This window comes from Mauremys mutica, chromosome 16, assembly GCF_020497125.1.
Source record: "Mauremys mutica isolate MM-2020 ecotype Southern chromosome 16, ASM2049712v1, whole genome shotgun sequence".
NCBI classification, from domain to species: domain Eukaryota; kingdom Metazoa; phylum Chordata; order Testudines; family Geoemydidae; genus Mauremys; species Mauremys mutica.
In genome coordinates this window covers 8,606,451-8,631,111 of record NC_059087.1, presented here as the reverse complement: position 1 = coordinate 8,631,111, position 24,661 = coordinate 8,606,451, and the positions used below count along the sequence as shown (strand labels likewise).

General features: G+C 42.4%; 1 protein-coding gene across 1 annotated transcript in view; it reads right to left on the bottom strand.

Moving 5' to 3' along the window:
• Nucleotides 1-24,661, bottom strand: part of DNAH10 (dynein axonemal heavy chain 10) — a 92,973-nt gene that overhangs the window by 66,620 nt on the left and 1,692 nt on the right. Inside the window, exons 3-18 of the mRNA XM_044990254.1 lie at nt 21,724-21,866; nt 19,253-19,358; nt 17,980-18,095; nt 17,228-17,459; nt 16,318-16,475; nt 15,284-15,514; nt 14,128-14,318; nt 13,404-13,602; nt 11,570-11,764; nt 10,728-10,898; nt 7,392-7,568; nt 6,811-6,987; nt 5,752-5,921; nt 2,040-2,191; nt 1,591-1,755; nt 635-842 (exon numbers count right to left, since the gene is read on the bottom strand). Of these exons, the coding sequence (XP_044846189.1) occupies nt 635-842; nt 1,591-1,755; nt 2,040-2,191; nt 5,752-5,921; nt 6,811-6,987; nt 7,392-7,568; nt 10,728-10,898; nt 11,570-11,764; nt 13,404-13,602; nt 14,128-14,318; nt 15,284-15,514; nt 16,318-16,475; nt 17,228-17,459; nt 17,980-18,095; nt 19,253-19,358; nt 21,724-21,866 (2,791 nt within the window). The remainder of the gene's footprint in view (nt 1-634; nt 843-1,590; nt 1,756-2,039; nt 2,192-5,751; nt 5,922-6,810; nt 6,988-7,391; nt 7,569-10,727; nt 10,899-11,569; nt 11,765-13,403; nt 13,603-14,127; nt 14,319-15,283; nt 15,515-16,317; nt 16,476-17,227; nt 17,460-17,979; nt 18,096-19,252; nt 19,359-21,723; nt 21,867-24,661) is intronic.

Below are 24,661 nucleotides of genomic sequence, written 5' to 3'. Positions count from 1 at the left end.
CTGTAGCAAAAAGCATAATCCGCTCTCAGAGAACCCCGGTGCAGTGTGCCTCTAAAACCAGGCGGCTAGTGAGCTCCACAGCTGCTCTCCACCACAAGGGGCACACTTAACAGTTTGTGAGAACTGGAGCAGGCTGAGCGTGTGGAATAAGAGGAATAGGGTGGATCAAGGATTGGAGGGGGTATAGCCAGCATGCTTTTATACCCAGTGATTCTGAACCCCTAAAATGGCCCACGGGCAACTGTAAAAGGCGTTCAAGTTAGCCTGCATTGGGGTTCACACTGGCCCCTAGCAGCCCCAGAATAGAGAAGATGCAAGCCCTCATTCTTCTCATCCTTTGCTGACAAGGGCTGGAAAGTCTAAAGGGGAGTGTGTTTGGCTTCTTGTTAACCAGTGTGGTACTACAGAAGCTCTTTTGTTACTAGCTTGGTGAATCTAATTCTAGAATAAACTACCAGCTTTGGGGATTGTCTGCCCTATTTCTTGCAGTCTCCTCTAACTGTAGCATCCTCGGTGTGGCTCATTCAGGCACCTAGTCACAGGGGGCTGGATAAAATTTTAGCACCTATGAATTTAAAAACAACTGATTTGAAAAAAATAAACAGATGCAAGACAGTAAATCCACTAGACTTACTTCAGAACTAACTGTGTCAATGTATGATAGATTTTATTTTCCCAAAATGCATAATAGGGTGCTAGTTTTGAAGCTTTGCCAGTGTTGGTGTTGGCAACCAGTCCTTCCATTTTTGTTAGCAAGGGTCCAATGGCAACATACTTTCTAACAATGTGTTCCACATCTTTAGATCTTTCGCGCTTAATATACTCAAAGAATTCCTTCACTCCTGTAAAAGTTTATGAAAGAAAATGATTATTTATCACTATTTAGTTGTAATCGTAACAGTAGATTAACAAAATAATTAGTTGGGATTTATCTTTGAACGGTAAATTCATCTTGCAAGTTAATTTAGAATTTAATCTTCATTGTTATATTAATACCTCAGACCTTTTGGTGTGTACCGATTCAAGAATCCCAAACTTGACTAAGACAGAGATTTTTACATATGGCAGTAACATTTTTAATTATCAGAGACATTCTGAAATAGCTAAACTCCACTAGTGCATGCTAATGACTGGAAGACCTGCTATGATTACTGAATGTCACAAATAAGTAAAACGCAACTCCAGCCCCATCCTCTATAACTGCAGTCTCCCTGACAGAATTTGTGAGTATAGCTGCACAAGAGGACAGGAGACACTGTATATAGGGGACTGCAGCACTGAGGAAGCCCCCACACAGCAGCACATGGTGGAGGTAGGGGAAAGGCCAGGACATGGATGACCAGAAGAAAGGCAGATACATGTTAAAAGATCCACTGCTATGTAGATCTTCATGTCTCACCACCACCAGCAGGGATATTGAAGCTATGCTTGTACTCCCTTCACTGTACTATGACACTGTACTGTAATTAGCCTTGGGAAGTACTTAATATTGTGTTCTCTTGGCAACAATAAAAGAGATGTAGCAAGGACACCACTTCAATAAGACACTTCACAGAGCTGAGAAATGAGAATACAAAATATAAGACCTACCGGGAAGTTCATCCTCATTTTTCAAAGGTGGGGATTTAAATAGATTTGTTGACTCTATTAATAAAAGCTTGTTGTTTATATCTCCGGCATTCTTATGAATCTGATGTACAAGCGATTCAAACTTCCCAATGGCTTGTGTGCACCGAACAATATAGTCACCAATACCTTGAAAATAACATGCGTCCATTTTATTCTCCTTCTTCAACATATCTTACACCCCCATTTTATTAATTAGCCAATCTAAGCTTCTAAAAGAGCAATGTAGGCAGTGCAATGCCCATTCCTTCTAAGACCAAAAGGTCACTGTATTAACATGTCATGTATAGGGGATGCAATTCCATATTCATTGGGGAAGACCAGTATGTACTTCTTTAACAGGCACTGGGTCAGGCCAACAGACTGCACCATATTTTCCACATCATCTATAATTTAATTATCATCTATATTACCTAAGGAGTTCCAGTTGAGTCTCTTGTACCCTGATCTAAATACTCTCCAAAGCTCTTGAATATGATCATCAAGAAGCTGGATTTCTGCTTCATTTAGTGTTCCCATTAATTTGTGATAGTGATCCAACATCTGTTTCATACCGGCTGTGTATCTAAAGACAGTCACAAGCATAATGCAAAACATTACAGTAAAGATATTGCCTAGAACATCTGAAAACCTAATTTTGAACCCAGACATGGAGTACTACACTGATAGTTTTCCCAAGATTAACAATTTAGTCACCTAACCAGAGACTACTGGCACATCTCCTCTCTGTCATCCTGCTTACACATCAATGCTATTGAAGCCTTGTGGTTAGGGGGAAGCGGTAGATATGATATATCTTGACTTTAGTAAGGCTTTAGATACTGTCTTGCATGACCTTCTCATAAACAAACTAGGGAAATACAACCTAGATGGAGCTACTATAAGGTGGATGCATAACCAGTGGTGAGCTGGAGCCAGTTCGCACCAGTTTGTAAGAACCGGCTGTTAAATTTAGAAATCAGTGTCTGCTAAAGGGGTTGCTAAAGGGGCGGCCCGGTTGCTAAAGGGGCGGCCCGCGGGACCGTCCTGTCCGGTCTGCCTGAGCTCCCAGCTGGGGAGGCTCCCCCGGCCCCTCCCCTGCTTCCTCCTCCCCCCTCGCAGAGCCGCAGCATGCCGAGCCACTGGTGCTAGTGCAGCTCTGCAGCTCCTGCCGCTTTGAGCGGCATGGTAAGGGAGGCCAGGCCGGGGCTGGGCGGAGGGGTTGGCAGGGCTACCGGGGGAGGCAAGTGTGGCAATTTTCCCCTTGCCCCAGGCCCCGCAGGGGCCCCCACAAGAATCTCTGAGGCTCCCCCCCCGGCCCCAGCCCTGCCTCCGCCTTCCCTGCCCCCAACCCCACCGTTCCCTGTCCCCTGACAGCTCCCCCAGAACCTGTGCCCCATCCAACCCCCACCCCGCTTCCTGTCTCCAGGACTCCCTGCCCCTTATCCAACCCTCTCTGGCCCCAGCCGTTACCATGCCACTTATGCCTGCCTCCCCCCTCTCCCAGAGCCTCAGAGCGCCGCGTCCAGGAGTGGCCCTGGACAGCGCTGAGACGGCCTGGCTCCAGCAGGACCTGAGCTCCTCCCACTCAGAGCCTCGTGGTAAAGGGGCGGGGCTGCGAGCTCCGAGCCAACTGGTGGGAGCTCAGGTCCTGCTGGAGCCATGCCGCTGCAGCGCTGTCCAGGGCCGCTCCTGGACGTGGCGCGCTGAGGCTCTGGGAGAGGAGGGAGGCGGGGATAAGCAGCATGGTAACGGCCGGGGCCGGGGGGTTGTATAAGGGGCAGGGAGTCCTGGGGACAGGGAGTGGGGGGGGGGCAGAGGTTTGGGGGGGACGGTCAGGGGATGGGGAACAAGGGGGGGGTTGGATAGGCGTGGGAGTTCCGGGGATCTGTCGGGGTGGTGGGGGTCGGGGCAGTCAAGGGACAGGAAGCGGAGAGAGCTGGGTAGGGGGTGGGATCCTGGTGGGCAGTTAGGGTGGGGGGTCTCGGGAGGGGGTGGTCAGGGGACAAGGACTGGGGGGGGTTGATGGGCTGTGGGTTCTGAGGGGGGCAGTCGGGGGCAGGACGTGGGTTGGGGTCGGACTGTGGGGGGAGACAGGCACGTGGGGCTTGTACTCACCACGTGGTTCCCTATCGGGTCTTCAGCGGCACTTCGGCGGTGGGTCCTTCACTCGCTCCGGGTGAAGGACCCGCTGCCGAAATGCCGCTGAAAACTCAGAGCGAGTGAAGACCCCATCACCACTGCCGAAGTGCTGCTGAGGACCCAGTAGGGAACCAGTTCTTAGGATTTTAGGAGCTCATCACTGTGCATAACTGGTTGGGAAATCTTTCCCAGAGAGTAGTTATCAGTGGTTCACAGTCATGCTGGAAGGGCATAACGAGTGGGGTCCCACAGGGATCAGTTCCAGGTCCGGTTCTGTTCAATATCTTCAACAATTTAGATAATGGCATAGAGAATACACTTATAAAGTTTGCGGATGATACCAAGCTGAGAGGGGTTGTAAGTGCTTTGGAGGACAGGATTAAAATTCAAAATGATCTGGACAAACTGGAGAAATGGTCTGAAGTAAACAGGATGAAATTCAATGAGTACAAATGCGAAGTACTCCATTTAGGAAGGAACAATCAGTTGCACACATACAAAATGGGAAATGACTGCCTAGGAAGGAGTACTGTGGAAAGGGATCAGGGGGTCATAGTGAATCACAAGCTAAATATCAGTCAACAGTGTAACGTTGTTGCAAAAAAAGCAAACATTCTGGGATGTATTAGTAGGAGTACTGTAAGCAAGACATGAGAAATAATTCTTCCACTCTACTCCACGCTGATTAGGCCTCAACTGGAGTATTGTGTCCAGTTCTGGGTGCCACATTTCAGAAAAGATGTGGACAAACTGGAGAAAGTCCAGAGAAGAGCAACAAAAATTATTAAAGGTTTAGAAAACATGATCTATGAAGGAAGATTGAAAAAAACTGGGTTTGTTTAGTCTGAAGAAGAGAAGACTGAGAGGGGACATGATAACAGTTTTCAAGTAAATAAAAGGTTGTTACAAGGAGGAGGGAGAAAAATTGTTCTTCTTAACCTCTGAGGATAGGACAAGAAGCAATGGGCTTAAATTGCGGCAAGGGCGGTTTAGGTTGGACATTAGGAAAAACTTCCTGTCAGCATGGTTAAGCACTGGAATAAATTGCCTAGGGAGGTTGTGGAATCTCCATCACTGGGGATTTTTAAGAGCAGGTTGGACAAACACCTGTCAGGGATGGTCTAGATAATACATAGGCCTGGTCTACACTGGGGGAGGGGGGAATCGATCTAAGATACGCAACTTCAGCTACGAGAATAGCATAGCTGAAGTTGATGTATCTTAGAATCACTTACTTTGCATCCTTGCAAACCAATGGCCGCCGCTTCCCCGTCAACTCCGCTTCCGCCTCTTGCCATGGTGGAGTTCCGGAGTCGACGGCAGAGCAATAGGGGATCGATCACTACCCGCCGATCTGGTGGGTAGTGTAGACGGACCCTTAGTCCCGCCTTGAGTGCAGGGGACTGGACTAGATGACCTCTTGAGGTCCCTTCCAGTTCTATGATTCTATGAAGTCAATGGAAAGACTCCACTGATTTCAACAGGTGTTGGGTTGGCCCCTATAGCACCAATCCAGAAAAAGCATTTAAAACATGATCATCTTTAAGCACATGAGTGAAATCAATGGGTGTCAGGGGCTTTTGAGAATCCCATTAGGCACCTATCTGCACCATTAGTGCCTTAATACCTTTGAAAATCTGCCCTAGGTGACTTGCTCAAGGTCATACAGGAAATCGATGGCAGAGTCAGGCATTAAATTGAGGTTTCCTAGTGACTAAGAAATGTTACAATGCATAGCAGTATAGTATATGATTTGCTTTTTCTTGAGGGATTACCATGTGTTTTGTTTGCTTTATTTCATCATACATAATACAGAAAGCAGACAGCACCAGAGGAAAGATTATTTGTGCAAACTTCCAAGAAAGCATAACAATGACCACGGAGTCTCATGTTTTTTAAATTTGATGACAAAGGGCCCATTCCTGTTCTGGGTGAAGTCAATAGGAGTATTGCCATTGAGTACAGTCAGAACTCAATGGCAATGTTCAAATTTTATATCCTTACCTAAGAAATTTGTCCTCCTGTAGTGCCACGTTCCTTGCTATTTCGGGTACTGGAAACCCCAGCTGCTCCATGTATTTTGTTTCATTGATAACCTCTTGGAGTTTGGGAGAAAAATTGACTGTGAAACGACTCCACTTCTCCCCGGTGTCAACCTCTTCAGAATGCGGGCTCTACAGCACAGAAGAGAAACAGCATCAAGAAGGAGGGAGAGGTCAGTTAAAAATCAAAGAAACAATTATCTTCAGGGGGCATTTTCAAGGTAAACAGACTGATTCACTTGTGTCATATAGCAGACTTGACATTCAGGGCTAGCTGTGGAAATGCATTTCAGACTGGCTGCCACATTCAGCACTTTCTTTGCATGAATTAAACGCAACTATCTCTTCATTTAAAATTGACCATAAGAGATAGAACAAATACTCCCCCTCCATATGCTGTGCCAACAATCCACAATGGAAAACCCAGTGTATTAGTCCCAAAGAGTTTACAATCTAAATAGAGAAGGCAGACATGGGGGTAGGGGAAGACATATAACACACAAGCAGAGTGAACAATGTAATGGCAGCAAACTCATGTTAATTCCATGATTTTTTTGGATTGCAACCAGAAGTACCTGGGAATCAAGTTGCCTTTTAAGTGGAGTATCCTGCAGTGAGCACATCACGCTGGTGTTGTATAGTATAGTAACAAATCTCGATATAGTAAAGATGAAGCTGTTGGAAAATACTTACTATTTTTTACAGCACCTGAATAATGTGCTCAGAGCAAAATAGAGATATTAAGACAAAGTACTGGCATGTCCTACCTAGAATTGCCAGGAATGATGGCACAACACACGTTATCATTTATGCTTCTGCCAAGTCATTCAACAATTGTGACAAATATGACAGCCCATGTCGGATCCCCAAATAATTCTGAGTTCAGAAGTATCGACATTTCCCCAAACAACTCAGTTCCTCTCTTTAAGAAACCACTCTGAGAAAATCTCACCTGATCAATAACTTGGCTACAAATCAATGAATTAGCAGAAGATTGAAACCTGACCCTTCCTCCCCTCACCTGATCAGAGGGCTCCGAATTAGCTTGGACTATGGTCCCAGAAGAATGGACTTTAGCAAGCAGGGTTTTTTTCAATAATACTGGGAGCACCTGTTCAGTCCAGTCCCTCCAATGATCATATTTCAGATCTTCATATTCTTTCATTCTCTTAGCCACTTCCAGATACTTTTGTTTTACCTGTAAGAAAGAAGTCAGCTCCATTCATTTTACTCTATAATATAGACAGAGACAAAATTTTCTTGTCTGAACAGGGCTACTTAAAATAGTTTTTAATATTTGTTTTTATTAAGTAAGGGAGCGAGTAGAGTCTACTGGTTAATGCAGGGGGCTGAGACTGTAGACTCCTAAGTTCCACTGCCAACTCTGCTACTGCCTCTTTGAGACACACTCAGAGATGTCACAATCAATGTGTGTCTCAGTTTCCCCATTTGTAATATGTTTTGTATCACAATACTTATGTACACAAACATGCCATGAATTTTAATTAATGCATGTAAAGCACTTGTATATATTTAGATGAACAGTACTACTGAAGTGCAAAGTACTACTTTCTTTATTAAATACCAATGAAACCAACATACCTCCTTCCCACGCTCACCAGCCAGCAACTCCTCTACTTCTTGAAACCGAATAATAGTGTGTTTGATACGATGGAAAAGGGATCGTGACCAATATATTGCTCCAGCCACTGGAGGATGATTCTTGTACAGAGGTGGATTACTGAGGTTTTGGATGAAGATGTTATTAACTATGTCAACCTATAAAAGAATCAACATAGTACAGAGTTATCAGAAACATCACCTTCCATCTCCACTATCTCTAGCACATGCCATACACATTAGAAGGATCAACAGCTAATTCCAGCAGCAGAACACTAACAGTTTGTTAATAACTTCCATGGCACCTTTATTTTGGATTAAGCTGATTAGAATTATTTGCCCATCTACATTTTCACCAAATGGGTATTCACCCACAAAAGCTTATGTGCCAATACTTCTTAGTCTATAAGGTGCCATGGGACTCTTTGTCGATTTTCACCAATAGGTACTCATTTCACTTTTGATATTCCCAGCCAGATGGCACTTCATTTTCATAAAGACCTTTCGATGTTCTTGCATTTTTTTATTAAAAGGATATAACTTTATATTATTATTATATATTACACACACATGCACGCCCATACATACATGTGGTCATATTTTGGTTTCTATCATATAAGCAATCTCAAATGGTCATCCTAATATTATTCATACAAAGAGAAAAATAAGCTTTCAGTACCAAGAGATCAATCCTGACTTCACCTGGAAGGTGGGAAAAGGTGTGACAGGATCTATCAGGCCTTCTCTGCCCCCTGCTGGAGGCATCTGTGCCCTGGCACCTCTCTTCTCAAGGAAAACCCACTTAAGCCAGGCTACCAATAAGACTTAGCCCTCCAGAGGACTAGAAGGGCCCTAGGGAGACCCTGACCAATTGGGAGCCAGCAAACCAATTAAGAAGGCTTGCAGGCTTCTATTGAGAGAGAGTGCTAGGCGAGACAGGTATAGAGGAGGAGCTCCTAAGTGCTAGGTAAGAACCTAATGGGCCAGGCCAGGGCCTTGCCTTCAAGCACTGCAATTTACCGCTTGCCTTTTTGGTTTGTTTATTTAAGGGAACAGATAAACAAAGATAATAAATTCAGAATATGGCTAAATGTTTAGAGACTGACACCAGGCTTTCAGCATGAGCCGCTCTGCTCCAGGCAGGTGGCCATCACTTGTGGACTAAGGCAGGGAGCACTGGCAGTACCACACTTGGCCCCACAGGGAGTGCTATGAGGCAGCCCCCACCTGTGATGAGGTGGAATTACATGTGCAGCAGTGTTGTGTGCAAATAATGCATGAGAAAAGCCATGATCTTACCATGGCAGCTACAGCTGCCTAATAAAACACAGCATGCTATCTGGTCAAAGTGGGAGTCCATGAGCTGGCAAGCACATACTCAGCCACCATCAGCACACAATGGCAGGTATAAGTTTTATTGTGCATATTACTGCTGCTCAGAGAAAGTACCCTGTAAAGCATTGTGGCAGTCCTCCAAGAGACATCTGGAAAGGAGATGGTAGGAAGTCTCAGGCAGGATGAATGGCCAGGATGAATATGCTACACAGATATTTGTCTGCAACAGCAGGATCTGACATTAAGGATCCTATTGTGCAACTGGTCCATGTGTGAAATTCCCCTCAAAATCACTGAGAATTCCTCATGGCAGCAGAACCAATTCCTAAAACCGAATACTATAGGAACATGACCCTATTGGGAGAGCATTTGATGCTGGGATTTTGACCCTAGCAGGAATTTATAAATGGTGGGATTTGGGCAGATGGAACCTGATCCAGAAAGGCGCTGATCACCTGCAGTTTCTATTGATTTCAATGGGGGTTGCAGTCACACAGGACCTCTCAAGATCAAATGCTTTATTAGGTGCCACAGAAGCAGGGGAACAAAAACATCCAAAATATCAGTAAGTAGTAAACTGAGGTCATTTTTCAGAAGGAAACAAATATTACAAAAATGGTCCCAGAAGAAATCTCTTAGATCTGATAAAGAGTACTTTTCATAGTTCTTTAAATGTATCTACACTACTTTATACTCTTGGAGTGAAGGCATATGCCCTGAAAAAACTCCAACTGGACAAAATGCAGCAGCCTCTCTGCTTAGCAACACAGTTCACTATGAAGGAATTACCCTGATGCCCTCCTCTCAGCACTGGTTCCCCAAAGATTATAGAATGGAGTTACTCTGATATTCAAAGCTCTCCGTGGGACTGGCCTGGACTATCTTAGAAATCACTGCTCCCTTTATTGCCCTGATCTCCCACAACCGGTATGTTCCTATCAAATTGTCATCCAGTACAAGGAGGCTCATGAGCGTAGGAGACATAATTTTACCAGGAGATGGAATATTGTAGAACGGTGGCTCTCAAACTTTTTTTTCGCGGACCACTTGAAAATTGCTAAGGGTCTCGGCGGACCACTTAATGATCTTTCCAAATGTTGTTTGTAGCATCAGCTAACTATTGTAAAGCACTTTGGAGAAAAGTGCTACATAAATAAAACCCTTGATAATAAACATTTTTTGTTCTACAAATAAAAACACACAACTCATTTGAATATCAGTAGTCTTACCTTTCTAATGTAATGGATGTGCCCTCTCTTCCCCGCCGCGGCAGCCCCTGAGCTGGGGCTGGGAAGGGGGGTGGTCTCTGGAGCTGGGGAAAGTCGCCTCTTTCTCTGGCCGCCGCAGCCCTTCACATCCCAAATTCCCCTCTCCACCCACTCTTTTCACCCCACTGCCCCGCTCCTACCTATCCCCTGTTCCCCCCAAGGCCAGCACCTCACCTTACATGTGTGTCTTCTCCACGGTCCAGGCACCTAATCAGTGGAGCCATGCCTGCACGGTTCTACTAATTAGGTGGGTGGCCCTTCATTTTCTCATGTATGGCTGCCAAGGTGCGCACCTTAGAGGGAACTACCTGTGGACCACCTGAATGGAGCTCGCGGACCACTGGTGGCCCACAGACCACCGTTTGACAGCCTCTGCTGTAGAACTCATGCCCACAAGAAATAAGAATGACCAGGCCCCACTGCATACAGAACTAAATGCAAACCTTGTCTCCCTTTGACCCACAATAAGTATCCTAACACAGACAACCACATACATAAATATCTACATACTAATTGTGCTATTTCTCCTTCAGGCTGCAAAGAAAAGAGAGAGATTGTTATCGTTATTTCTAAATACTTGGGAGCCTCTCAGATACTATGGTGACAGGGGTCATGTAAGTCCCTAGACAGATACATAAATTTATTGTTCAAGAAGGGATACTTCTACTTGGTAGAGAATTTTATGTGTTTCTTAAGAAATTCTTAAGTGAAATACCTCTTTACAATACTGTGCCAGAATATCATTAAATTTCATCATCATCTGTCTATTGATGGCATCCCGAGAGCGGATGTGTTTAAAGTTTAAGAGCATGTCAAAAGCAGCCTCTGCTGATCGAAGGGTCTTAAAGGACTCATCAATAAAGTTCTTGGCCTCTTTTTCTATAACCTAGAAAAGAAAAAGACAGCAAGTCAAGAAACAAAACTGCTTATGGATTAACTTTGCAGAGACAAAGGGAGGAAGAGAGAGTGGCCTAGGTGTAAAACACATAACGTTGTGCTAACATTAAAGTATAATTTTGCTTCTCTTTATTTGATTTTTTTTTTTCAAAAACCAACTGATGCCTGTTCAATGGCCTAAGGGAAATGAGGGCACTGGATCTCAAACCAATGCCTACAGGGCAAGAGTGTACATCCCACCATCCCAACTGGTACCATTGCTGGTCTTCTCAGCAGAGAGGTGAGGGACTGAAGGAGTCCAGGAGTGTGAGCCTTAACTCCCATTTAGGTCATAGGAGAGGCAGGGTAGCAGGTGAGTGTCAGGAAGGCAAATTCTAGCACTGCTCAATTAACAAAGAGCTTCAAACTCCAGGGCTTTGAATGAACCAGCACCTTTCACCAGCTCTACGTTCACATGCAAAGTGTAAAACAAACAAACAAAAATAACCCTTGGCTTCCTCCCAAAACTCCAAATTAAAATGTTTGGCCATGTTTATTTTATTATTGATTCATTTATTTTTTACTTTTCAGGCTTGCATTTATTTTAAGTTTAAATTTTGAAATTCTAGAAGGAAGATATACAGTGTTATAGAAATAACCAGCACAGGACCTGCTACCTACCAGCACTTCCGATTTAAAATCTTCCATAACAAATTTCCACTGAGATGCACATTTGATGCTAAAAGGGTCAAAAGTCAGCACTTCCATAGGACTAATCAGCCCATCAACCCTTCGCAATACATCATCAATGCGCTTTGGATCTCCAGTGACAGCCTTCAGTTCAGTACCAAATATATTGTAGAACTCTTCAATAACCTGTTTGTTCAGACAAACAGAAATTATTTTTAACTATCTTTCAGCCAAAACAATATTTTTGTGTATTCTTTCCTTTAATAAATAACTTTTACATAGACGAAATAAATAATTCTTACACTGACATACATTTTGTATATTCCCATAAAAGACTATACAATTCCATATAAAAATCTAGGTGCCCAATATTCAAACAAAATTCCCATTCCTGCTGGTAGGAATATATTGCTAGTTACTACAAAGTTTATATCCTTTCTCTTACCTCAAGATATACTTTCTGATCAAAAACTCACTCATCCACAAACATTATATTTATTATGTCAATGTGATCAAACAAGAATTTCCATAATTCTGACCTATTATCTTGCATTTGACATACTGACCTTTTATGTGTGTCAAATTTTCTAAAATACTGTACATGGAAAACTCCCACAGTTTCAGGGATTATTTTCCCCCAAAACAAAGTATGTTCACTGATATTTAATATAATTCTGATAGATACTAAATCCTAAAAGTGACTAATATATAAAAATATTTGATTGTTTTAAATATGTATAGAGTTAGCAATAATGTAAATCTATTAAAATATATTTTTTCCAGACTAAGGCCCTGATCCTGAGAAGACTTAAGCATGTGCTTAACTACACACACACATAATTAATCCCACTGACATCAGTGGGACTGTCCATTGCCTCAAGTTAAACACAAGCATAAAGCTCTGCAAGATTTGGTTGTAGTTTTGGATAACTGTTCCTCTATTTATGTCTATGAATTTGTTCTTAAAACATTACATTTATTCTTCAGTGTTAAAAGTACACATTTAAAATACAAGACCTCTTAAAACATTTAAATTATTTTAATGATAATATAATAATGAGTAAATTTGGTGGTGAATCACATTATCCATCTCCAAATAAAGAGCCCAATTTGAATTAAAGTCAGCATCCATTTCTGGTCCTACAGAGGTTGACCCAGATATAGGAACCCATTCCATAATGGGGTACTGGTGAGCAGACCCCTATGCCCACACACTCCTATAGAAACCATTGAGACTCTGCAGGCATCAGAATCTATCCGCATGGCTCCCATTGAAGACTTGGGTCGATAATTATTACACCCACATAATTTTATCTTTTTTTGAACTTCCTTCTCCAGAGTTTGATCCTTTTCTTTTTCCTCCAACTTACTTGGCCCACACTGAGATCAAGGCCAATTGTATTCCAAGATCAGATAATAAGTGCTCAAGCAGGCAGAAACCATCTGCCTTCCCTCCTCTGCCACCTTATGTATATTAGAAAAAGTGCTTAGAGTCCAGCAACCTGGGAGGCAGGAGATATACATTTCTACTACAACAGTATCTAGGGTGACCAGACAGCAAGTGTGAAAAATCGGGACGGGGGGGTGGTAATAGGAGCCTATATAAGAACGAGACCCAAAAATCGGGACTGTCCCTATAAAATTGGGACATCTGGTCACCCTAACAGTATTACGAAGAATCTGCCAGATGAGCCCACTAGCAAATTTCTTAAAGGTTACTAACATTTCATTAAATTCAGCAAATACAATACAATGCAAAACAATCTCTCACAGCTAGGGAATCTAGATACACAATCCTTTTATTTAAAACCACACACATTACTACCTGCACAATATCATACAGATCTTGACAGATCAAAGCCATATAATCTGTTTTTTCAAATAGACGCCTTCGGTCAAATTCCCATCGTTGGTCTCTTCCTGAGGCTTCAATTTGGGCACGAATATCGAAATAGGATTTTTTCCACATTTCAAGAGTGCCTTTGGCTTCCAACAATTTAGTTTTTGCAATGCTTCTATCTTCTCTATTAAACAAAACAAAGCAGTTAGAAGACTGACAAGAACCTTTAAAGGTTTAATATGAAATGATGCTTTCATTGAGCTAGAATATCTTGGTTCAATAAAGTCTTCTATTTTAATGAAATCTAGCTAAAACTTAAAATTTCCCAATACTATCTCGCCCTCAAGAACATTTCAAGACTTTGGTTTTTGAAAAGTTCAAAAGGAAGAAAGATTTCAGGGCTGATTCTGATAGCACTTACATCATATTTGTACCACTGGAATTCCACTGATTTCAATAGAGTTACTACTACTTTATACCAGCCCATGTCAAAAGGGAACCAGTACCCCCATCTTTAAAGCTGCTTCAATAATATATGAGAGTGCATATACTGAACTTCTCAAATGTGCCTTTAAATTTGCTAAATATAATGAAAGCTCCTGAATATAAGTAAGACATACTTGATAAGATTGGTACCTATCATACTTACTGTAAGATATTTAAAGCTACTAACAATTATGACCTAGTTAAGTAAGAATCTACTGCTTACTTAAACAAAGTCCGTAAATCCACAACTTTGCAGACCCTTGCTGTAATTTCCCATGCAATTCTTTCCATGAGGGGTATCATCCGCTCATCCTTGTTGTAATGCCGTGAGATAATCCAAACCATTCTCAGTGCGTTCATCATTGAAGGAATTGTATCCAAGACAATATTAAATCCAGTGCCATGAGTTAAATTCTTTTAAATAGAGGATAAATATTGTGAATAAGATTGCCATGAAAAAACAGAAACCTACTCTATTAAAACTAAATACTTGGGCTCAAGAGAATTTATGAGACTAACAAACATATGGCCAAATCCAGCAAACCTATGCGTCAGTAACTTTAAAGTTACTCATGTGCCTAAGTGTCTGCAGGACTGGGTCTACAGATGTGAATATTCAGGTTCTGGCAATTTGTTTTCTCATTAAAATTCTAGTTTCTATTAAAGACTGCCAGTACTTATTGCCCAAATCTACCTCTGAATGCTTGAATGAGTCCTAGCTCCTTTAACAGGAGACTCATGAGTGCATTCAGCAGCAGAAACTGGTCCAAAAATGGAGCAATGACAAATCTTTGGTTTTATTTATTCGCTCATTTTATTACCCATGTTAAGTGACTCCACCGAGGCTGTGGTATAATAGCCAGCACTTCCTATCTAAGTGACTAAAATCTCAGACCTAATTCTACTTTCAGTTACTATGCACAAGTACAACTTCCAGTAAAGTCAGTTCCAAAAGTGGGGATTGAAGCAGCCCACGTTCCATCAAGGTCTAGTGGGCATAGAGAGTTGACATGCAGTAGATGAGGCAGCCACGATCTTGGGACCCTGATCCAACTCCCATTGTCAATAAGAGTTGAATCAGGCATTAATTCAGTAAACTTGTACAGTTGCCTAAAAAGGTTACAAACCACTTATCTATGAGACAGAATACACTCTCCTCTCTATTGATCACTGCAATGCGAACAACTCTTCACCTAGGAAGAGAAGCTAAACGAGCATTGTTTTCTTTTTCACTATCTAAGCACATCACAGTGTATTTTTATTATTAATAAAAAAAATGATAGGAAAAATAAAAAAGAAGAGCTGGGCTTATATCAAAAGAAAAACATGACTGAATTAAACACTGACAAATCTTCCGAAGTATCATTAGATAAACATACCTTCAAATGGCGCTCCAGAGTTGAAAGAAACCTAACATTATCTACAGCTTCCACATGGTGCCTGCTAAGATCACTTATGACTATCTGCAAATTTTCAAGAAGTCCAGATTCAGCTTCCTTTAGTATTGCTAAGATTTTTTTCACTAATGGGAGCTTTATCTGTTCAGTCAGAGCACTTAGAGTAGCATTTCTTTCACGCCACAGGTCAATTTCTGCTAGTGGGCCATTACCCTAAGGATGAGAGGAAGCAAGGAAAGGCATTAGAATTCTCTTTATGACTGGGGGGGAATTATAACCATGCTCACATTTCTTAAGCTTTTATTTGCAACATGTTCAGTGCACTAAACAAGGCTGCATCAATAAAGATATGTATATGGTTACACCTGCATAATGTGGCCATAAGACATTTCTGAAACACAGAGCACTTCCTAAAGGAAGAAATATTTGCCAATTTAGGCTCCAGTCAGGAGATAAGCCCCACACAAGCAGATCCCTGAAGTTAATGAGGCTTCACACAGGCAGTGGGGTCTGCCATATGGAACTAATTGCAGGATTGGGGCTTTAGGCCCCAGTTCTGCAAACACTTATGCATATGAGTAACTTTATAGATATGAGTAGTCAGGTTGACTTTAATGGGCTTACTCACTTCCATAAAGTTACTTGTGTGTGTAACTGTTTGCAGAATCAGGTCCTTATAGTGAGAATTTTTGAATATTCATAAAGATTTCAGGGATAAATAAGTGTTAAATTAAAACAAAATGTCATTGCAGTTTTTAACATTATGTAATGTTTATCACATTGATTTGACTAACAGGGAGACAGCTAACAATGATGATTTTGAAAATGTACACTCCATTATCCAAGTTTATGTCGCTGAAGATTCAGAAGATGGGGATAAAGTATATATCAGTATTATATTAGTCAGCAGATGGAAACCACACCCTTTTGGGCAATCAAACAGAGAATAACACTGAGCACAAACCAGTAATGGAGAGATCAGTTTTGGCATGCTGAGTGGTTATTAGCAATGTTACCTGTGGGACCTTTCTGAGTTGTTCCTCAATGGCTGTGGATATTAATGTTAGCCAGGTCATTCCACAGTGCTCCAATGTTTCAATTACTTCTGGATCTGTGGCAAGTTCACTCACTTCTGCATCTAGATTTATAGTTGGCATCTCCAATTTAATCTCTCCTGTTGGAACAAAATGCAGTTAGACTCAGTTAGCCATTTTATTTCCCCAATATGCTTCATCAACACCATTCAAATAATACAATGAAAAGAGCACAAACCTTCCATCTAGGTATCTATCTGAGGACAGCTAGTAAACCTTCCGCTTATTCTATCGGCGATTTTGGCCAAAAGTTTCCTCTCTCTCCAGAGTTTTTGGAAGTGTAACGCCCCCCACACCTCTCACTTCCAGGGTTTAAAACAATCTCTAACTACTAGGAATTAGGCTGAGGCATCATTGGGGCAGATTATCCCACATCTACCTATTCTGGGGCTCTTGCACCTTCCTCTGAAGCATCTGGTGATGGCCATTGTCAGAGACGGGATTCTGGACTGGAGAGACCAAAAGCCTGATCCAGTAGGTAATTCCTATACTTCTGTGCTCCCCTCCCTCACTCTCCCTCCACATGACTGTTGGAAGGCAGTTAGGGGAGTTTAGCCTCTCTCCCACTCCTATTCCTGACTCCTTGGCAGGATATTTATTACAGATCTGGTCTATTTGCTCCATGCTCCCTTGCATGTATAAAGCTGTATGTAATGCTCTTATCATCACAGAAGAGGGCCTCTGATCAAATCTGGAGACTCCCCAGGAGCTGCATGCAATTATACAACTACAGGCTGAGTATCACTATTTGAAACAAAGCCAAACCTGAATTAATTTCTTTCCACTGTCATGTAATGTAAATATCAAGTGTAGGGCAGGGGGAGACACTTGCCTTCAATCTGCTGTATAGTCCTTTGAATATGGCTTAGGAATTTCTGCATGTTCATTAAGAACTCATTCCTTATTATGTGAAAACTGTGAAATTCCACAGACTGCTCTTTCTTTTTTTCAAGAGGCTCAGCTTCAGCTAAACGCTTGTCTTCAGCCTCTGGCTTTTCGGTGTCTGGATGAAAGGCAGGTTCCTCAGCCTTGTGCTGATTATGGGACAAAGCAGGCAAAAAAACCTGAAATGCAAACATGTACCATAAATTAGACTGTTCACAATTTTCAAAGATCAACATCCAGTCAAATTTCTAACTACTAATTTAACAAACCTTTGGATCTATTGCACATGACTAACTATAATTCATTTCATCTCTTTATAGGCATGATTTTCTCCTCAAATCTTATGGGGTAATAGCCCAGTCATCCTTTTTTATTCTGTCTTCACACCCTATCTGAAAGCTTCCTTCAGCCTCACCTGACTCTCATGTATAAATAAAGGCATGTGTTATTACATTCCCAGACACCCCCCACACTTGGAACATGCAATGAGTTCAAATATCAGCTCTCTCCACACTCTTCCCTAAACTCATGGGGGGGGATTCAAATTAAATATTATATATAAATTTAAAGTGGGTAAATCAGATTAGCTTAGCAACTATTAGAATTTACTGTGTGCTGATAATATCAACCTTGTACTAAATGGATTAGACTCTAACAAAAACTTCAGGGGTCCATACGCAGAAATGGTAACACCTTTACCTGTGAGAAAATATTCTTCAGCATCAAAAGAGTGTGACCATTCAGAATGCCACACTCGAGCAATTCAGGCAGAATTTCATTAGCTTCGTTCACATCATTAGGCTCACTAACTGTTTCTAGACAGTAATAAATAATAAGTGTTACATTTTGCTACTTGGTACAGAAAGCAGTCATTAAAACCAGTGCTGATGTGTTCCTGCATAAGGAGCAATTAAATGTTAATCATTCTAAAAAGTAAATATATCTGGGAATAAACTGGATATGACTTGAACCAATTCACTCAGCTACTTATAAATGAAACCTGCCTGGACTCTCAAATACTCTAAAGCAGGTTATAAGCAAGCAAAAGGAGATCAGATGGATCATTCTACTATAAGTTTTTATATGCCAGCTTGATGGCTTAGTGGTGGTTCTTTCCTCTGTCATGTCTTCTGGAGATGCTGTTTTAATTTCCAGCTTCTCACTCTTCAGAGCTAATGGGAAAATCTTGCACAGAATTCATCAAAAAATGCCAATTATTTTTTGCTGGAAATGTTGAAAAATTAATGAGAAAAATCGGGACAGGAGGGGGGTAATAGGTGCCTATATAAGACAAAGCCCCAAATATCAGGACTGTCCCTATCAAATCGGGACATCTGCTCACCCTACACTGGTTAGTTCTGCCAAGCTCAGGCTGAGACTATTTGATAGCCCCTGTCTAGTATTACAGTGAGGTGGCACCAGGATAGGGTTAAGGATTGGGTCTGGACAATGCCTCAGGGTTAAGGTCACTATAGCCTGCAGCAGACATTGTCACTGTTTTCAGGACAAATTATTAACTGTTAAAACAAGATTTGTGTTTTATGTACTCGTACTGCATATCAGAATTTGAGCCATGTAAACAACCCTTGTCCATATAACAAGCTTGAGACACTAAAGTATAGCTCAGTTATCTTCATCATCACCTTAGTGCCTAACATCATATACAACTTTTCATCTTCAAAGCTTCCTACAAACATTCAGTAATTAAACCTCAGTACTTCCTCTCAGGGAGGTATGCAAGTCTTATTCCCATCTGTAAAATGGGGGAATGAAGGCAGACAGCTTAGATGACTTTCCACAAAGTGGATGCCAAAGACAGATTAAACCTCAGAAGTTTATGGCTCCCAGGCCTGTTCTGAGACCACACATGTCTATTCATCCTGAATACACATTGTCCTAAATCCCAATCATCATCATTTCTTAGTCTAAAGTGCTTTTTAATACAAACATTGAAAACGTTCAGTCATAATACCTCTTGTATCTCTGAGAAAGAACATAATATCATCATGTACAAATTCTTCAGAAATGTCATTAAAAGCCACATGAAAATATAGGTTGTAAACTGTCTGTTTTATGATCTGAAACATAAGAAAGATGGTAAGCAATGTAATCAAATATGAATGCGATTATTTGCTGACACATTTCTTAAACAAATCCTACAACAGATTTAGAGTTCTGTTAGTTACCAGGAGGACAGAATCAATTCCATCTCTTACTCCAGTATGTTTATGTTATTGTGCCACATAAACCACTAACACAAAAACAAAATTAAAAAGAAAACACACACCTACAAATATACAAATATTCAGCTTTGGGAGCAACCTAAGAATTTTGCCTCCCAAGCCTATGGAAGCTAAGAGTATCAAGAACTGAGCACTGTCAGTTTCAAATCAGAGAGAGGTACAGACCACAATGCCATTGATGATAGCCTCAAAGGAACACATAAACATACATCCAGCTACTCAAGTGGAAGGAGAAAAGACTGGGAGTTCAGAAAAAGACACCAGTCATACAATGAGATTAATTAAGTGACTACATCCTGACAGCCTCAAAGAGGCAAGAGCCCTGTTAGCATGCATCCTTAGGTGAACATTAAGTGACAAGTAACCTGTGGCCAAGGGCCTAGTGTCCTTCCCACCTCCTTCGCACACTATTGTTACTTATTGGTTCTAGCTAATTATGAACTTTGCTAGCTGTTTGATGCAAACAAATCTAGAGGTTGGTGGTGTAGTATGTGGTACACAAACAACCCATTGATATATTCATTGTAACCATAAGTATTGAAAACCTATGTCAGGGACAGTGATTCACAGTGCCTGTACAGCACTGCACAACAGCCAAAGTTGAATTATAGGGGCTTTTCACCTTTCTCTGAAGCATCAGGCACAGGCCACTGCCAGAGGCTTGATACTGGACACCACAGTGGGATTTGTGTTCACCCCACACCACCTCTGAAGGGGTTAAGGTGGCTCAGAAGTGGCTAATTAACCTAACAGGCTGCACCTGGAGGAAGACTTAGGCCTAACTGACAATACTAACTGAAGATGGAGACCATCTGGAGAGGAGTAGGAGGGACTCATATAAAGCCAGGAAGTGGGGGCATAAGGGGGCTTCAGTCACTTGCTGGGCCTAGTAAGGAGAGAAGAAGGAAAATCAGCGGGGAAGCAGAAGCCCTAGGACTCTGACAGAAGGGTTTTCCCCCAGAAGGGTGACAGAGAAAGAAGACTGCAGAGTATGGAGTAGGAAGAAGCCCAGGGAAACAGCAGCAAGGGTTGAGACCATGCAGACCTTGGCTGCTGATAGTAGAGTCCCTGGACTGGAACCTGGAGTAGCAGATGAGCCTGGGTTCCCCTACCAGACAATGGGAAAGTGGCACAGTCTTGAATGGGAAGAGTGCCTGGAATGGTACCTGGACAGCTGGTCTGATGAGACTTTGTTAATCACAGCAGGGGAAAACTATATAGTGACCTGGCTGGAGGGCCAAGCCAGGAAGAGAAACCACTGTGACTCCTAGAGAGGGGCTCCAGTGCAAGCAAGCAAGGGGGCATCAGACCAGGCAGAGGTATCTCCTAGCGATGAGAGAGCTCCCTGCATGGCCTGCACAGAGTGTATCCTATTGCATTCTGTTTCAGTTGGAAAATCAGATGCTTGTATGTTTTATCTTGCTCTAGGACAGGGGTGGGCAAACTATGGCCGGTGGGTCAGGGCTTTGGAGCCAGCCTGTAGGATTGCCAGCCTCGTGGCACAGCGAGGCTAAGGCAGGTGGCCTGCCTGCCCTAGCCCCGTGCTGCTCCCAGAAGTGGCTGGCACATCCCTGTGGCCCCTAGGGATGAGGGAGCAGAGGGTTCTGTGCACTGCCCTCGCCTGCAGGCACCACCCCCTCCCATTGTCCGGGAACAGGGAACCATGGCCAACAGGAGCTTCGGGGGAGGCACCCGCAGATGAGGGCAGCATGCAGAGCACGCTGTCCCGCCCCCACCTAGGGATGTGGTGCTGGCTGCTTCTGGGAGTGGTATAGGGCCAGGGAGCCTGCCTTCGCCCTGCTGCATGATGCTGCCATCCCAGAGCCGCTCAAGGTAAGTGGCGCCGGGCCGAAGCGCACACCCAGAACCCCTCCTGCACCCCTGCCCTCAGCCCACCGCTGCACCCCACACCCTTCCTGCACCCCAACCCCTTGCCCTGAGCCCTTTCCTGCACACCACACTCCCTCCCGCACCCCTGCCTCAGCCCTATATTCATGACCCTGCATGCAATTTTCCCACCCAGATGTGGCCCTCAGGCCAAAAAGGTTGCCGACCCCTGCTCTAGGATCACAGTATGCTGTTTTACATCTTTAACTCTACATAAGGTTTCTTGAAACATTCACACATTTAAATGTTCATATCACAAACACAGCCCCTTCAGATTCCTCAAGAAAACAAAAGTAAAATGTAATGGACTTACTTTGAATATTTGCTCTCTGCTTTCACCTGCAAATCCTTGGGCTAGGTCACTCAAACCCGACACAATGGATAGATGTGATGTATCTCGCAAAGATTTAGTGTCTAGAAATTCTGAAGCAGATGCTTTGCTTTTCCAATCCCTCTCTAATAAAGAAATTCACAGAAGAGGAAATCAATGAAGCTCACCTATTCCAATCTTTCAGAACCAACGTGTCAAACTCAAATTATAGTCCTGAAATAAACGAAAGAACAGCTTTGCTGGTCTTTCACAAAGTAGCCACCCAATCTACTCATTAATCATACATTTGTGATTCTCACTGTTCCATTTCTGCAGAACAGGATCTCAATGTATTCCTAATTATGCATGTACCCCTGCTGTTCTTCCCTAGTAACTAGGGCTTGTTTACAATTTCTAATGCCTATAATTGAACTGTGATGGAAAAAATAGATCAACATATTTCAAAAGTCATAGGTGCATTTGTCTAGCCCAGGGGTTGGCAACCTTTCAGAAGTGGTGTGCCGAGTCTTCATTTAATCACTTTAATTTAAGGTTTTGCGTGCCAGTAATACATTAATGTTTTAGAAGGTCTCTTTCTATAAGTGTATAATATATAACTAAACTATTGTTGTATATAAAGTAAATAAGGTTTTTAATTTTAAATGAAGCTTCTTAAATATTTTAAATTAAAATACAGAGCCCCTCGGACCGGTGGCCAGGACCCGGGCAGTGTGAGTGCCACTGAAAATCAGCTCACATGTTGCCTTTGGCACGTGTGCCATAGGTTGCCTACCCCTGGTCTAGCCAAATACTTATGGCTCAGTCATGGCCTTCACTGGTAGAAATGTGCTGGTGGGAAGTGCCCAAAGAGTGGGGGCTCAAGACATTATGCCTACATAACAAAGGAACAGTCATAACAGTTCTCTTGCTGGCTGTTTAATCACTTTCACTTTTCTTTCTACTTTTTTGTGAAAGCCTATTGTGCCATAATATTAAAAATTTACTGGGACAAATTCTGCACTTGTTTACTTTGTTTACCTTTATTCTGAACTAGTTAAAATGGAATAAAAGCAAGGCTTTACATCCAGCATGACTACATTATGGTCCTCTTAAACCCTACTGAAGGGATTTACATTTAAATCTGTCTGTCTTGATGGTCTCAGTATATAAAGATAGTGACAGGTCTCTGGGACCCTGAAAGAATCACCTCTTCAAAGACAGATCAGTTTAAGTAACTGCCATAATTGTGCTGGGTGAAGAGTTTTTTGGTTTTTCTTTCCCAGTCACTCAGTAAGAGAAACAACACAGCAGCTGATAAGATGAAGAAACAAGCCAAATCAAGTGATGTCTTTTAAGGAAAGTACTGTAGCAGAACTCCTGAAAAACCGTATCAGATATTAGTTTGCCATCCACTCTAGACAAAATCTATTTCACACTGCAAAATCAGAGTTACAGGCCTGGAGAAACAGACTTTAATTGGCCTCAGATCTCTGCTAAAGAAGTCTGTTCGTGGAATAAATATCACAGGTTAAGTCCTATTGTATGTGGGAGTAATGCCATTCAAGTCAGTGGAATTTACCAAGACTGAATATGTCCCTCTGAATTTCTTCACTGCATCTTCCTAGTGTATGTCTACACTGCAATTAGACACCTGTAGCTGGCCCAGGCCAGCTGACTTGGGCTCGCAGGGCTGAGGCTAAGGGGCTGTTTAATTGCGGTTGTAGACGTTTGCACTCAGGCTGCAGCCCAAGCTCTTGGATCCTCCCACATCACAGGGTTCTAGAGCCCAGGTGCCAGCCCAAGTCCAAATGTCTACACTGCAATAAAACAGCCCCTTAGCCCAAGCCCCGCAAGTACAAATCAGCTGGCGTAGGCCAACCTCCAGTTTTTAATTGCTTAGTTTCTTTCCTGCAATGTGAATCCTTCACCTCTTGTATGAAGAGTACCTCAGCACAGAAATTACAATGCTCAAAGTCATTCTAAGCTACTGCACCAAAATGTGTCAATTTGGGAAGAAAAACATTTTGAGTGAGGTATTTTCATAACGAGCAATATTATAACAAGAGTTTCACTCGTTCCTTATATGTACATTGTAGACGCACAATATCAGGACTCAGTTAAGTTGGAATTCTCAGTTAAATTTCACATATGGACATGAGATAGACCAGTGTTTCTTAAACTGGGGATCCTGACCCAAAAGGGGGTCAAAAGGCTATTGTAGAGTGGTCATGAAATCATAACAATATTGCTGGGAGAATAGGGAGCTGGAAGGGTGGGTACAGCAGCCACAGTTCTCTGGCCACCCATCTCTGAAGGCAGTGCCACCAACAGCAGCAGTACAGAAGGATGGCAATACCATACCATGCCACCCTACTTCTGCACTGCTACTGATGGCAGTGCTGCCTTCAGAGCTGGTGGCTGGCCAGCAGCTGCCACTCTCTGACCAGACAGCTCTGAAGGTAGTTCAGACGTAAGGGTGGCAATACCATGAGTACACTTCTATGAGTATGTGTAGTAATTTGCTATCACTTTTTGGGGAGGTCATCACAGCCTGAAATATTTTCCAAGAGGGGCCCAGCAAAAATAGTTTGAAAACCCCTGAGATAGATGATGCCTCAGATGGGACACTTCTAAAAACAGTTTGTGTGAGTAGCTCTCTATGTGTTTAATGCAACACTGTCAATTTTATTGTTAATTACATTTGTCTGAAAAGTTTTTACCTACTATTGATAAAAGTAACACCTACTATTACTAAAGCTGAAATTAGAAAAAAAATCTGTTTTTTGTTTGGTAATTTTGTGCATTTGACTTCCCTTTGTTTATAGTTGGTTGCAGTGTTTCGCTATGATCAGTTTTCCCCTGTTGTTTACTTTGTGCATTTGACAGCACTTTGTGCATAATCAGTTAGTTAGGTTGTTTTGTTTGTGCAGACCCTTCACAA